This window comes from Sus scrofa, chromosome 9, assembly GCF_000003025.6.
Source record: "Sus scrofa isolate TJ Tabasco breed Duroc chromosome 9, Sscrofa11.1, whole genome shotgun sequence".
Taxonomy (NCBI): Eukaryota; Metazoa; Chordata; class Mammalia; order Artiodactyla; family Suidae; genus Sus; species Sus scrofa.
Genome location: NC_010451.4, coordinates 128483142 through 128497258, shown reverse-complemented (window position 1 = coordinate 128497258; position 14117 = coordinate 128483142). Strand labels below are relative to the sequence as shown.

General features: G+C 36.0%; 1 protein-coding gene across 7 annotated transcripts in view; it reads left to right on the top strand.

Moving 5' to 3' along the window:
- The window catches only part of KCNK2 (potassium two pore domain channel subfamily K member 2), a 230431-nt gene that overhangs the window by 162404 nt on the left and 53910 nt on the right, over positions 1-14117 (top strand). For 6 of the 7 annotated variants that reach the window (XM_021102126.1, XM_021102130.1, XM_021102131.1 and 3 more), the window contains 1 exon segment: positions 8033-8172. In XM_021102126.1, the coding sequence (XP_020957785.1) occupies positions 8033-8172 (140 nt within the window). 7 annotated transcript variants of the gene reach the window in all.

The following is a 14117-nucleotide window of genomic DNA, read 5'->3' as shown; positions in this document are numbered from 1 at the left end:
GTCTTTAGAAAAACAAAAACTATGAGTTTCTTTAAAAGGGATCTTGGAAAATAATTGCCTCTTACAGTTCAGTAGAGTACATAAAAATAGTCTTTCCTTGTGGGTGCCTTGTCACAATAAAGTAAAATTAGCTACTGAGTTAAGGCAACTACCCCATGTGAGAAATGTCAGTTGTTTACTTTGTAGAACCTTCCCTCTTGCTATTAGATATCACTCCAGTGAGTATTCTTACTTAATTTTGGTATTTCTGCCAGGAAAAAGCAAGAGCCATTGGCTATAAATCCCAAAAGAAAACAGAGATGTACTTTCTGTAATAGACACTCACTGATGCCCTTCTCAAGCCTGCAAACCCCTCTCTGAATAGGATTAGAGTTCAATTACGTGATTGTAGTGAATGTTTTGGAAGACAATTAAAGAACATACTCCACAAAGGAAAAGGAGTCAGTCTGGGAAAGTAATATGTAAATGTTTAGGATACAGGTTGTAAACATAGCGGAATGATTAGAAGCATCTCCAAAGCAACAAGTCATGATGTGGTGGTTTCAACCAGAACCCTGAACCAGAGTGTTCATCCTTGGGGGTGGACAAGGAAGTCCATGCAGGTAGACCTGCTGCCATGGGAAGAAAACAGGACAACTCCTGTTGCTTTGTGGTTTTAAACTGCATTCTTACTTTCTATTTGTATATGTTGTAGTGTTTGTGATAAAATATATCAGAGCCTGATAGATTTTGAATGCATAGGTAAATCTAAATTTACATTTGCATGCACAGATCATTTCACTCTTTTGGATATTGGGTCAAAAGCATTTAAAAACCACTACTAGAGATGAATATATATAAGGGTTCAGGTTTCTCTTTGTATGTGACTGAACATAAGAATTCAGTATTTAGTAATTTTTCTGCAGGAAGAGCTCTCCCGGCAGATTTTAATTTAATATTTATATTTTTGCCAGAGGTATGTTTTACGGGCTGGTTGGCTACCTCAGTGATTCCTGTCTACTCCTTCGTGATCATCCTTTTGGTTATTTTATCATTGCTCAATATTCTAGAACCAAAAAGGACCTGGGAGCCACAGGGCCATTCCACACTTTTATTTTACATGTGAATGTACAGACCCCTGATTGCTAAATGCAGTTCACACAGAGCAATCCTTCCTAAAAGGTGAGAAGAGAGAAAGTTAATTGTTCAGCAAAGTGTCATTTGCTTGATTTTAGCCACGCCTAGAATAACTTAGAGACAAATCTGTAGAGGTTAGTTAAAGTTAATGACAAAAATTATATGTGACAATTTACTCTTGGTTTCCTGTGTTTTGTTTCTTAACTTTCATGATTTTATTTTTGATTTGATGAGAAGTCTGAATAGTGAAATTGTTAAATCATGCTTGCCTTATAAACTGAGAGCTAGATCAGTCCTTCTTTATTAAGCTCTAAGATGTTATTAATTATATGGAAATGTGTGAAAGCTTGGGTTTTACTTATTTGTGCTTGCTTCTAAAACTCATTTTCTAAAGCCATGGTTAAAAAAAAATTTCTAGGGGCTCGGGAGGTGGGAAGAGTAGGTAAAGGGGATTAAGAAGCACAAACCTCTAGTTGTAAATAAGTCATGGGGATGCAATGTACAGAATAGGGAATGGAGTCATTAATATTGTAATAACTTTAAACGGTGGCAGATGGTAAGTAGACATTGTGGTGATCATCTGGTGATGTGTATAAATGTCAAATCCCTGTGTTGTACACCTAAAGCTGATAGAACTTATGTCAATTATATGTCAGTAAAAAATTAGTTAATGGTGCTTTAAAAGTGGAAGAAGTCAAGTAATTACCTAATTTAACACAATTTAACATTATTTTTCAAAACTCAGTGTCCTCTTTAATATGTACTGTTAGGATTAAAGTGAGTCATGTAAGCTAAGAAGTTCATTACTTGTTTAGGAACTACCCAAAGAAGTCCTTAAAAACACCCCCTTTTGTGAACCAGGTTAGGGATTAGTTCATAAGATATGCCATGGTTGAGTGAAAACCAGATGCTTACATGTAGTTTTGAATGCTTATTGGGTTAATCAGGCTTGATGCTTGATGTTTTATGAGCCTCTGTATGGAAAATATGATTGGGATTTCTAACAGGTAAAATACTCCACTGGTGTATTTACTTTTAGTAAACTTTTACAGACATTAACAATCGTAGAATCGTTTTTCTACACATTTTTTGAGTTGGAAAAAATATTTGTATATCTCATATTAAGAATTAAGTTTTCTTAGAATTATGTTTTCAAAGTCTTTATTGGAAATGCAGTTTTTAGTAACCAAACTATTGTACTTTCTTATAACCAGAACCACGAATCGTTTAGCGGAGTGTTCAAAACTTGCTAAATAGAAGGCAGTTTTGTCATGAAAATATAATTCTCCATAGAAAAAACATATCAAGTTTTTTGATTCAAAACAGTTTGTCCTAATAGAAAACCTCTAGAAGACAGTTCCTGATGTTGCTAAAGTTTTGCATCTATGTCAGAGGCCAGGTATTAAAATTGGTATTATTGAGCTGATCATTGAGCATAAATTTGCCAGCAGTTTAACAGATAACAAGGAAGGTACATGATGGAAAGAGAGGTTCACCAAAGAATAGTGAGCACTACCACCACGACAGTGACTCAGAAAAATACATGTATGTGTAGCTGGGTCACCGTGCTGTACGGTAGGAAAAAAAAATGTATTGGGGAAATAACAATAAAAAGAATTTTAAAAAAGGCTTTATGTGACTCTTAAGGAGATGTCTTATATTTATCACTCATTTGTCCATTCATTCTGATGTTGAGTGAGCATGTGCTATATATTAGATACTGTGCTTGGCACTTGGTAATGATTGCTCTAGCTCCTACTCCTGTGGGACAGAGTGTTTGAAATTCAGGAGTAACAAATCAAATAGGGAGCCATCTTCTCTTGATGGCTCTGTGTGTTAATACGGGAAAATTCTGCAAGGGGTCCAGTCACCCCCTGATTCAGCTAGTGACTTTCGGAGAACTCATGAGAGAATTGATAGCTACCTGGGTGATTCATCAGTGGGGTTTGACCCAAGCAGTTCAGACATCCTAGGGACTATGGGCAAACCAAGAAGTAACTTAACTTCTAGGATTCAGAAGGAATGTATAGAAGAATTATAGAAGCCTATAGAGAAAAAAAAATGAGAAGGAAACATTCAGTGATTGTCAGTTAAGTCTTAGTGAGACAAGTAGTAAACTGTACTGTTTAATGAAAAAGACTCCAAATTACTCTATATTGACACTTAAACATAATTTCTAGGGATAATAATTATGTACACTCTATATACTGTAGGTTTCCATCCTTGTAAAAGATAAGACAATGTGTTGATCTTTTTTTTCTTTATGACCATGAGACTGCTATTCTCCTAATGTCACTTTTCCTAATCTTAGACCAAGTACCTATCAAGAAATAGACAACTTCTTGAATGCTGACATTGAAAATCCAAGAATACTAGAGAGATTTAGTTACATTTTTTGGCCTTGTGGGTTTTGTGTTTTATTTTGTTTTAACTTCATAGCATAGGGGAAGTTTGGTTTAATGGGTGAGCTGTTGTTTAATACTGAAGCCATATTTCCATTTTAAAAAAGAAAACTGAATTTACAATGTTATCGAAAGAGCCTCTTAGTTCTTAAAGCATTAAAAAAAAAAAACCCACTTTATTCAGTTAAATTGTTTTACTGTAAAAAATAAAAATGTGCTAAAGCTGAAAATGTTTTTTCCTCTTCGTGTTGAGGTAGAATAGCTTTGCTTTGATTAATAAAGAGGAAGTCAAACAAACTAAAAACATTGAAATCAGTAGTTAATTAGTATTTACTATCTAATCTAAAGGAGGAGAAGGCATTTTATACTCAAGCACTAGAGAGCAGAATAGGGCCAGCTTTTGAAAACTGTTGAAATGAAGACAGAAGCAAGGTAGGGAAGGTCCTGATAAAACAGTGCTTATCTTCAGACTCACCTGGTTTCTAGGTAAGAACCTTGAAGGGAAGAGGAACACCTTATTTGACTAGCTACATGTCTACCAGGCAGTGTGGACACACACACACACACACACACACACACACACAGAGATGGTGAATATACGATGGAAAAGATAGTAGCTAAGATCATAGGTGACATAGACAGCCTGGGTCAATGAAAAGAGCTTGTGATGGGAAGCCATGCAGGCCTGGGTTTGGATTCAAGCTCTTCTGCCCCCTTTCCCGTGTGACTGACAGCTGTTGCTTTACCTGCTAAGAGTAGGGCTTCTCTATAGTAAAACAGGAATACTTACTGTTGGAATTTCAGGGAACTAATTCAAGTGTTTTACCCCTGAGTTCTAAACAGACTGTAGGAATGATGGTAATTGGAAATATCAGCTTAATTACTGAGCAGCTGGAGATGGGGCTTACATCTGTGGCCAAATGGTCTTACTAATAGTCTTGTCCTGAATCAATGGAAATATGAGGAGTGGGATACAGCTTCCCACTACACCTACCCCCCTCAGGGCTTTAGGATGGAATGATTTCATTTTGGTAGGCCTTCAGTAAGTCTTAGCTTTCACTCCTCACTCTTAATCAGAGTTTGAATATTTTGTCAGGCAGCTGCAATGAGCATAAAGCCTGGGTTTCGTAGGACTACCAGGCTGAAGCAAAAGAACCTCCCCAGATCTATGCTCTCCCCTCAAACCAACAACCCTTTGGGACCAGGTGGGAAAGGGATTGTTGCCAGCAAATGTTTAGGAAACCCATCTGAGGAGAGAATGGGTTTCTAGGATACTGCCAGAATGAATCTTTCCTGGGCTAGATGAGCTTTGCCTCAGCTGATTTCCTTATTTATGTGTCAAGGAGAATTCCAGAGAAAAATGGCTCCATCTAAAACATCATATGAGAGTCAGAAAGAGACTTATTTTAACTACTTTGAAAAGTTTATAAGATTCCCAGAACCTTGGTGCCTCCCCCCCTCTTTGCTATTTTGGTTGCATCTGCCTGCTCTCCTGTAATGATTAGCCAGAAGGCTCTTAAAGTGGAAAGAACTTGTGTGCTTATTTTCAGTGGCAACAAAGAAAACAGCAGTGAGGTGCCAAGTCGGTGAGGAACCCAGCAGGGGCGAGTGGGCTGTAGCATCCCACAGGCCACATCTCAGAAGTCTGGGAAAGAAAAAAAAAATGATGGAGTGATGGAGTGGAGATGGGGGTAGAGGGTACAAAGGGAAAAAAATTGAGCGCAGAGAAGTTAGCCTAGGTCCTTAACAACCAAGAGACCCATGTACAGAATTCTTGAATGTTCTAGACGAAAATTTGTCCTTGAGGCAATATACTTAAAAGACTTTTTTAATTTAAAAATAAAACTAACAATTTTTAAGCAAATTATCTTTACATACAGATATCTGAATTGGGTTAAGATTCTTGAATCAAGTGAATTGAATAATGTGACAATTAGTTCTTAAAATCTTAGGTATCAGAAGGTGAAAAGGATTTGTAGGCATCCAATATATACCAGCTTTTCCTGGATCATTTGACTGCCAGTATTTCATCTTAGGAGTGGCAATTGGGGATGGGAAAACATCCCCCATTGCACCCTACCCCAGGCTTAGAATCCACTAAAACTCGTGGGATGAACATTTTACCCAAATATAGACCTTTGGTGATTAAGTTAATTTACTCTTTTCAAACTGTGACATCCTGTTTATAAGAAGGAAGACTTATAAAAACTCATCTTGAGCATGAACTAACTTCTAAAATCAACATTTTGCTGAACTTATGTATTAAGGGAGTCGCAACTATTTGGATGAAGATTTTCTGGTTTTGAAAGAGAAAGTACTTGGGGAAAAAATGTCATTTTGGTTTCACTGAAATGGAAACATTTAAAAAGTGGAATTTGCTAGCGAGCCTATCATGTAACTAATTTCCACACACATTTCTCAAGTCACGTCTGTAAATCTGTAATGCTGCATTCCCTGTGGGCCAAATCTTAACCATCATAAGATGCATTTAGCCTCTGTCATCCTTCCCAGAAATGATATTTTTAAAAATTCTGCATAGGTAAAATTTTTACAGTATTTGAAAGATATATTATTGACATTGTAAACTGAATCTTGAAAATTATTATTTGCCCCCAAAGAAAGTGGAACTTGCATCTGTTTGTATTGTTCGCCTGGTAGAAAAATGTTCTCTGTTCACTTTGACCCTTAAATATTTGAAAATGTCCTGTGGGCAACTCACAGTCTAATTGAGGAAGAGTAATGTTACATTCAACGTTTTGTATTTGACTCTCAATATATACTTGCTATGTATTAGCCATTCTTCTTAATGTATGGGTTGAATATTTGTGAATTTAGAGTATCCACAACCCCTGTTTAGGTATCCCCAGGTCTCTGAGCTCTTCTGCCCTGTTAAGCGTTAGATCTGTATTTAAGGAGCCTACTGACTGTCTCACTTGTTAAGTCCCAGTTTGAATTACTTCTCTTTTTATGGGTCGCTCTTCCTTCCCTTTTTTTTCTTATTCAGTTATTGGAACCATCTCCCACTGAGAGTTTCTGGTCATCCTGAAGCCCTTTTTTTCACTTGTCATGCCAGCTCTTGGTCATCAGTCCCTGAAGATTCTGCCTCTAAAATGTCTCTTCTTTCCATTCCAGCCTAACTAAGGCACAGTAATCTCTTAGCTAACTCAGAACAAACTTTCTCATGGGGCTTTGCCTGTCAATCCTTCCTTTCCTGTTGCTAGATCTTTCTGTGCACACAGTCAAGCGAATCTGCCTGTAAACTTGTGCCTCCTCCCCGCTGCTTTAGCAACAAGTCTTAACAACATGGCACAACTTACGTTTTCTAGAGTCCTCTATTCTACCTGTCTGGTCCCTTGACCCCTTCCAAATGTTGCTTTAGCCATTACTAAAGGTCCTTTGACTATCCCACCTTTTTACACTGAACCTTTCTCCGTTTTGATCCTCATGATTTAAGACTCACTTTCTGTCTTCTTTGCCCTTTTGGAGGTGAACATCATTTATTCTCTGTCCTCTCATAGTACTTTTTATTCTTCTTTGCTGTCACTTGATATACCCCATTATGGTTCATTATTTGTGTGAGGCTTTCTCAGGTTAAATTATGAATTTCTCAAGAGAGAGACTTGCTTCTCTCTCGTGGAAAAAAAAATCACTGTTTCAGTGTTTGAAGCTTAATAAGCACCCCAATAATATGTGCTGAAGTTGGGAGGTACCAAAATATATTAAAATCCTCATAGGTGTAGTTACTGTACCAAATGAATGGAAAAGTAACAAAGATGAAAGCAGATGAGCTTTCCCAATTTTTTTTTGAGAGCTAAGGATTTAAATTTATGACATACCTGGGAGGCCCTCTGAAAAGTCAGAGAATAATGACTGGTACCTGTAAATTACTATTTGTTCAAATTACATCCATCAAGATATTACCTCTGGCATTTGCTGTCAACCTGTTGTATTGATGATTTTAAAAAAAGAACTGCTTTTTTCCAGGTTGACTTTAAATTGATTGGGTTGCATGGATTGATTGGTTAGCATGAATTGAGGGACCATGAAATTAAGATAGTAAGATTTAAATGCATACCAAAAAAGCGTCATCTCTGTCTCCTACTTATTGCAGTAGAGATGGAAAGAGAAACTAATATACATGGAATAATTAAGTGCTAGACTAGTTGAGATTGATTGTAATAAACAGAAATGAAACATAGGACAAGGAAAAATTGTTATTACTCGGGGAACTAATGAAAAGTCTTAAGAATTTATTTACATCTGAAACAAATATAATATTGTAAAATAGCTATACTTTGATAAGAAGAAGAACTTCTTTAACTGGTTCTTGAAAAATAGATAAGGATTACATGAGTGTAGACCTGAAATTCTAAATGAAGAAAATAACATGGATCAACTGACAAGAGTTCTGTATTTTGAAAGCCCAGATTTAGTTCATAATTTTAGCAGGTGTCTATGTTGTTTACTTTTATGAATATGAAGGTGTTTTGTTCCACTGTGTTTTTCTCTCACAGGTGGATCAGATATTGAATATCTAGACTTCTATAAGCCTGTTGTGTGGTTCTGGATCCTTGTAGGCCTTGCTTACTTTGCTGCTGTCCTGAGTATGATTGGAGACTGGCTCCGAGTGATATCAAAAAAGACAAAAGAAGAGGTAAGTATTAATAAATGTGCAAAAACTCTCTTACTAAGCTAATTCACTAAAGGTTATTTTTCATGTTTTTAGCATTTATATTTTTAAATATTTAAACATTGCTTTCAAATGTTAATGTGTATCTTTGGTGTGAATTTGCTGTATGAGACGATCATATGAATTATAATCTGTTCACTTCACAAAAAATGACTAAACATCTCTATGTGCCAGATATATCCTGGTGCTGAGGGGGATGTATACATAAGAAAGATGCAGTTAATACATTTTCTTCATTATTTATTTAAATTTTTTATTTCGTGTTTATTAGAGTACAGTTGATTTACAGTGTTGTGTCAGTGTATGACTGGATCTTCATTATTTCTTTTCCTTTTATTTCTCTATTTCTTCAAGGACACAGAGGAAATTTTACTCCATAGAGACAGTAGAAAATATTTGCGTCAAGATATCACTAGCATGAAAAAGTGAACAGATTATATAATATTGAATTTTTATTGTATTTGTTTTCTTTTTTCTTATGTCTGTATAAGTGTATACACATGCACATGTGTACACACACACATAGTCCCCAAAGCTGTGTGTGTTAGGGCCAGTTTCCCTGTGTAATGATTTCAGCTGTTAAAAAAGAAATTTTTTTTTTCTATTTTGCACAACTCTATATACAGAAGTGACCATTAGAATTTTGTGTCCTGAAATTTCGGAAAGTTTGAAATTTATTTTTTTTGTTTTTATTATTTATTTTTTGTTTATTTATTATTTTATTTCTAAATGAATTTATTACGTCTATAATTGCACAGTGATCATTACAATCCAATTTTATTGGATTTCCATCCCCAAACCCCAACACATCCCCCCCCCCACCTCCCAGAAAGTTTGAAATTTAAATCTTAATTTTGAAATTTTTAGTGATTTGGAAATTGCATTTTGATTTTATATTGAAGGATTTAGAAGTACTGTTGTTTGAGTGTGACAGAGTAGTGTTTTGTTATGAATTCTATATTTTTTGCTTCTGGGTCTTAGCCAACTGTACTCATTTTTTTTCAGAGCTTAAAAAATCAGTAGGACCTGCAGTTGTAGTCCCCACTACTTTCCTGTATTATCCATCTATTTCGTTATCAGGTGTTCATAGGCTAGGAGACACCAGTGTCAAAATCTTTGATTGATACAATAAGCATGATTCTCTAAACATACACCCCAAAGAAACAAAATAAGACAGGAAATGATAAAATGTATTTACCTCTACACACACTTTGTTTGAAACTCATAAAGTCATGTAACTTCTTGTTAACACCCAAGGTGCCTATGGTAATGAGAAGGAGTGTAAGTTATTCAAATTTCTCCTCATAGATACCATATTTCTCAACTGGTAATTCGTATATTCAGTCTATGCGTATTAGTCTATATCTTAGTTACACTGTGAAAACAAAAAAATTATTGTAGGCAAATCAGCAAGACACCCTGATTCACCTCAGTCTTAGGCTCATTTTGTGTGTGTGTGTGTGTGTGAGAGAGAGAGAGAGAGAAAGTGAATGATGGCTGTTTTAAGTATGCTTTTAGGGATCTTAAGATACTGAGAGAAAAAAAGGATATTGTAACTAGGAAATATTTTGGATAACATAGCTCAAAAGAGAACTTATATGTCTAGCCATAAACTGGCTTTCAAATGCATTTTAAAAACATAAATTTATTTTAATAAAATAAAATTTTAAACTGTATTTAAATACAGTAAAATGTTAATTTTTAATAAATTTTTTAATAAAATAAAATTGAACAGATCATATCGCCTATGGCTGGATAGTTTTTAAAAAGTATTGTTTCCTGGAGATACATATATGTGTGTGTGTGTCTATATGTATACACATACATATATACAATAAAATGCTATGTATTATATACATACATGCATATATCCATACTGGTATTATTATGGATCACGGTTGAAAAGTTTGAAAGCCACCAAGGCACAGGGGAAAGTATTATCTTTATGCCATTGGTATAATATATTTGATTAAAGTTTGAAAACCTGTAGGAGTTCCCCTTGTGGCTCAGCGGAAACAAATCCAACTAGGAACCATGAGTTTGCAGGTTCAGTCCCTGGCCTTGCTCAGTGGGTTAAGGATCCAGTGTTGCCATGAGCTGTGGTGTAGGTCGCAGACACAGCTTGGATCTGATGTTGCTGTGGCTATGGCGTAGGCCAGCAGCTGTAGCTCGCATTGGACTTCTAGCCTGGGAGTCTGCATATGCCACTAGTGAGGCCCTAAAAAGCAAAGCAAAATAAAATAAAATAAAATAAAATAAATAAAATAAAATAAAATAGAATAGAATAAAAACCTGTATTGTTAAAAACCTGTTCTTTTTGTGATAGGATTAGCTGGTACAATGCACAACAAGCACATTTCTCCAGAGTAAAGATACAATCATCTGTATTACTCTGCTTGGGCTGTCGTAATAAAATACCAGAGACTGGGTAGTTTAAATGACAGTAATTTATTTTCTCACAGTTCGGGAAGCTGGCAGTCCCTGATGAAGGTGCTGGTTTCTGGTGGGGTCTCTCTTCTTCGCCGCAGGTGGCATCTTCTTGCCGTGCCTTCTCGGGGCCTTTGCTCTGCGCACGTGCCCAGAGAAAGAGGAGTTCTGGAGGCTCTTCCTCTTCTTACAGGGACTCCAGTCCTGTTGGATTAGGCTCCACCCTTATGACTTCACTTAACCTTAATTACATCCTTGAAGGCTCTCTTTCCAAATATAGTCATACTGAGGGTTAGGGCTTCTACATACATGTTTTTTGAGCACTTGATTCAGGCTATAAGACAATCTTTGCAAAAAAATTTAAATTTCTGCATTAACTGTCTTATTTAATATGAAAAGCAAGTTCGTTTGCCTAGTTACGAGCGATCTTTGTGATTCTCAGCCAGAAGGATGAGATGTGTCGTTGTGTTTTCAACACTGCAAAGCAGAAAGCTATTTTCTCTTCTTACCATGAGTCTTTTGGCTTCTACCTAGCCTTTTGAGTGACAGGTACTTTCTGGTGACTGCGTCTGTGGAAAACTCGTGTGAGTAAGGGCCATGAGCAAGTTTACGTGAACCCTCTGGAGCTGCAGCTGCTCCAGAAGGTTGAGCCAGTTGCAGTGGAACTGTCACTTTGAGCAGATGTGTGTTTTCTAATTAATAATGCAATTTAGGGAAATGACAAAATTGGGTCACACATTCAACAGAGAATGTGAACAAAAAAGGGGACTGATTTATAATTGTAAAGAAAGAAAGGGAAAGGCAAGTTAAAATTTATCTGTAGATTGTCAGGGCCAAAATTTTTATAAATGAAATGCTTCTAAAATTTCTACTGCAGTGGAAAAACAGATGATACCATAATTTAAGTCTTCAAATAACTCATGAAAGGACTTAAGTAAAAACCAACTAAAGACATTCTAGTTGTCATTTTTACACACATCAACCATGGCTGGGTAACAGTTTTTCCCCATATATTCCTTATTTTCTGGACCCAAATCATTACAAATACTTCACCTTTTAAAAACCGCCTAAATGTTCAGAAGCAAGAAGGATATTTATAGTTTTTAACTTCATAAGTTACTAAATATTTTTGATAACTTGAATCCTCACCCTTAAAAACGTAACTAGTATGGAATATAAAAAATACAAAATAATATATGGTATCACATATCCAAGTGATGATACAAAAACACAAGATTTCCCCAAATGAAAAGGTTTTGGCTAATAGGAAGTATCAGTCTTATATTGTTTTTCAAAAGCAAATCTTTTTAAATCATACTGCTTAAGTATAAACATAGAGCTGTAATCATATGTGGCATAATTTCTGTCTTTTATGTTAAAATATATTCCATTTCCAGTGAAGGCTAATTTTAATGAAAATATTATGTTTAGAAGTAAGGAAAAAGTTTTTGATGAACATGTTGAAATAAAACATGTTGGTGTAGCTAATCCATCTGAAATATTTGAAAGGAAATGGTTAGTTGGAATAACACTGCATAGCTTCAGAAGTGTCCCATGTAATTATAGTTGATCTGCATTCCTCAAGGAAAAGAATAATGACCTCAGTAATTTTTCCATGGAGGCATGAGTTTCTGTACAAGTGTTTATTTGTTTCATTATTTTTAAAGCTCTGATGGAGAGTAGCATATATTAACAGTAAGAATTAGTGTGACTAATTATCTTTTTCTCTGAAGCCATGCACCATCTTTGGAGGGAATAATGTTTCCATTTAGAAAATAAAGGTTATTCATGTATTCTAAATAATGCAGTAATTCTGATATCTGAGACAGAATAAAAATAAGATGTGGCCACAAAATTCAGAAGGTAAATTCCTAAGCAAGCAGAGAATAGTTCATCCTTATTATGTGTAGGCATAACTCATTTGGCTGCTGTTGATGTGCCATAAGTTTAAAAGACCTGTGATTTCTGTGTAGTTCTTGAATTGATGTACATGTACCACCATGTTTGGGCTGTTCCTGTCCATATCTGAGACAGACACCACTACAGCCCCTATACAGCCTGCCAGTGTTCTCAGGCCACATGGCACTACCACTGGCCACCAAAGCAGCCTCGGAAAAAGGTGGGTACAAGGAATTCAAATATCTTGGGTGTTTTATGGACTTGAAATCTAATTTTTGTATTAAATTTTCCTTAAATATGGGCATTCCCATCAGGGATTAGTGGGTTAAGAACCCAGTTAGCATCCATGAGAATGCAGAGTCGATCCCTGACCTTGCTCAGGGGATTAAAGATCTGGCGTTGCCGCAAGCTGTGGCGTAGGTCACAGATGCAGCTTGGCTCCTGCTTTGCTGTGGCTGAGATGTAGGCCGGCAGCTGAAGCTCCTATTCAACCCCTAGCCTGGGAACTTCCATATGCCATGGGTGTGGTCCTAAAAAGACCAAAAAAATTTTTTTCCCTTAAATCTACCCAGATTACTGATATCTTAATTCTTCTCTTGACTTAGAGAGATTATTTTATGGTGTCCTGATGAGTGGACTGAGGTTGAATCCCTTTGTATTTTTCCTTTTATTAGACTGAAAACAAGTAGCTCCATTGTAACGTTAAAAAATAAAAACATGAAGCAAGATTTCTTTTTTTCTGTTTTGGATTGAACCGTCACTATTTATAAATTGTAACTCCCTTTTGCTTCAGGTATTTCACAGAATGTCATCTGGTAGTGGAAATTCAGAGTAATTTTTTTCCTATTCATTGGTACATAATAGGAAAATAACTTAATAGTTTTTGCCTCAAAGCATTTGATAAGTAATTTCATTTTCTTTAGCTAGAAAGTACCTTATGGGGATTTAATGCATCAAGATATAATGTTATCTCTCTCTTTTGACTGCTTTGATAATGTCATCTGTTCTGAGAATTTGTGGTAGGAATAGTGACCACTATGAACTTTGCTTTCAAAATTGTTTTTGGACTTTCTTCATCAAACTGAAGTATTGTGCTCGCCTGTATTCAGAGCTAAAATCAATCCCATTTTACAAAAATCCAACCTATTTTTGCTGAAAACACAAGCAAGTGTGTTTTCAAAGATAGCTCAACACAAATAATTTGTTTTTATTTCCTCTGTTTATGGATTTGTAAAAGAATAGTAGTCTGTGGTCAGTTGGAGGTGAAAATAGATGGAACACTCTGAAGTTTCATCATGGATTTTTTTTTTTTTTTTTTTTTTTGTCTTTTTAAGGCTGCACCCATGGCATATGGAAGTTCCTAAGCTATCGGGTCGAATCAGAGCTGCAGCTGCTGGTTTACACCACAGCCACAGCAACACCAGATCTGACTTATACCACACCTCATGGCAATGCCAGATCCTTTACCCACTGAGCAGGGCCAGGGAATGAACCCACATCCTCATGGATACTAGTTGGGTTTGGTATCAGTGAGCCACAATGGGAACTCCTAATCATGAATTATTTAATCATCTTTTGCAACA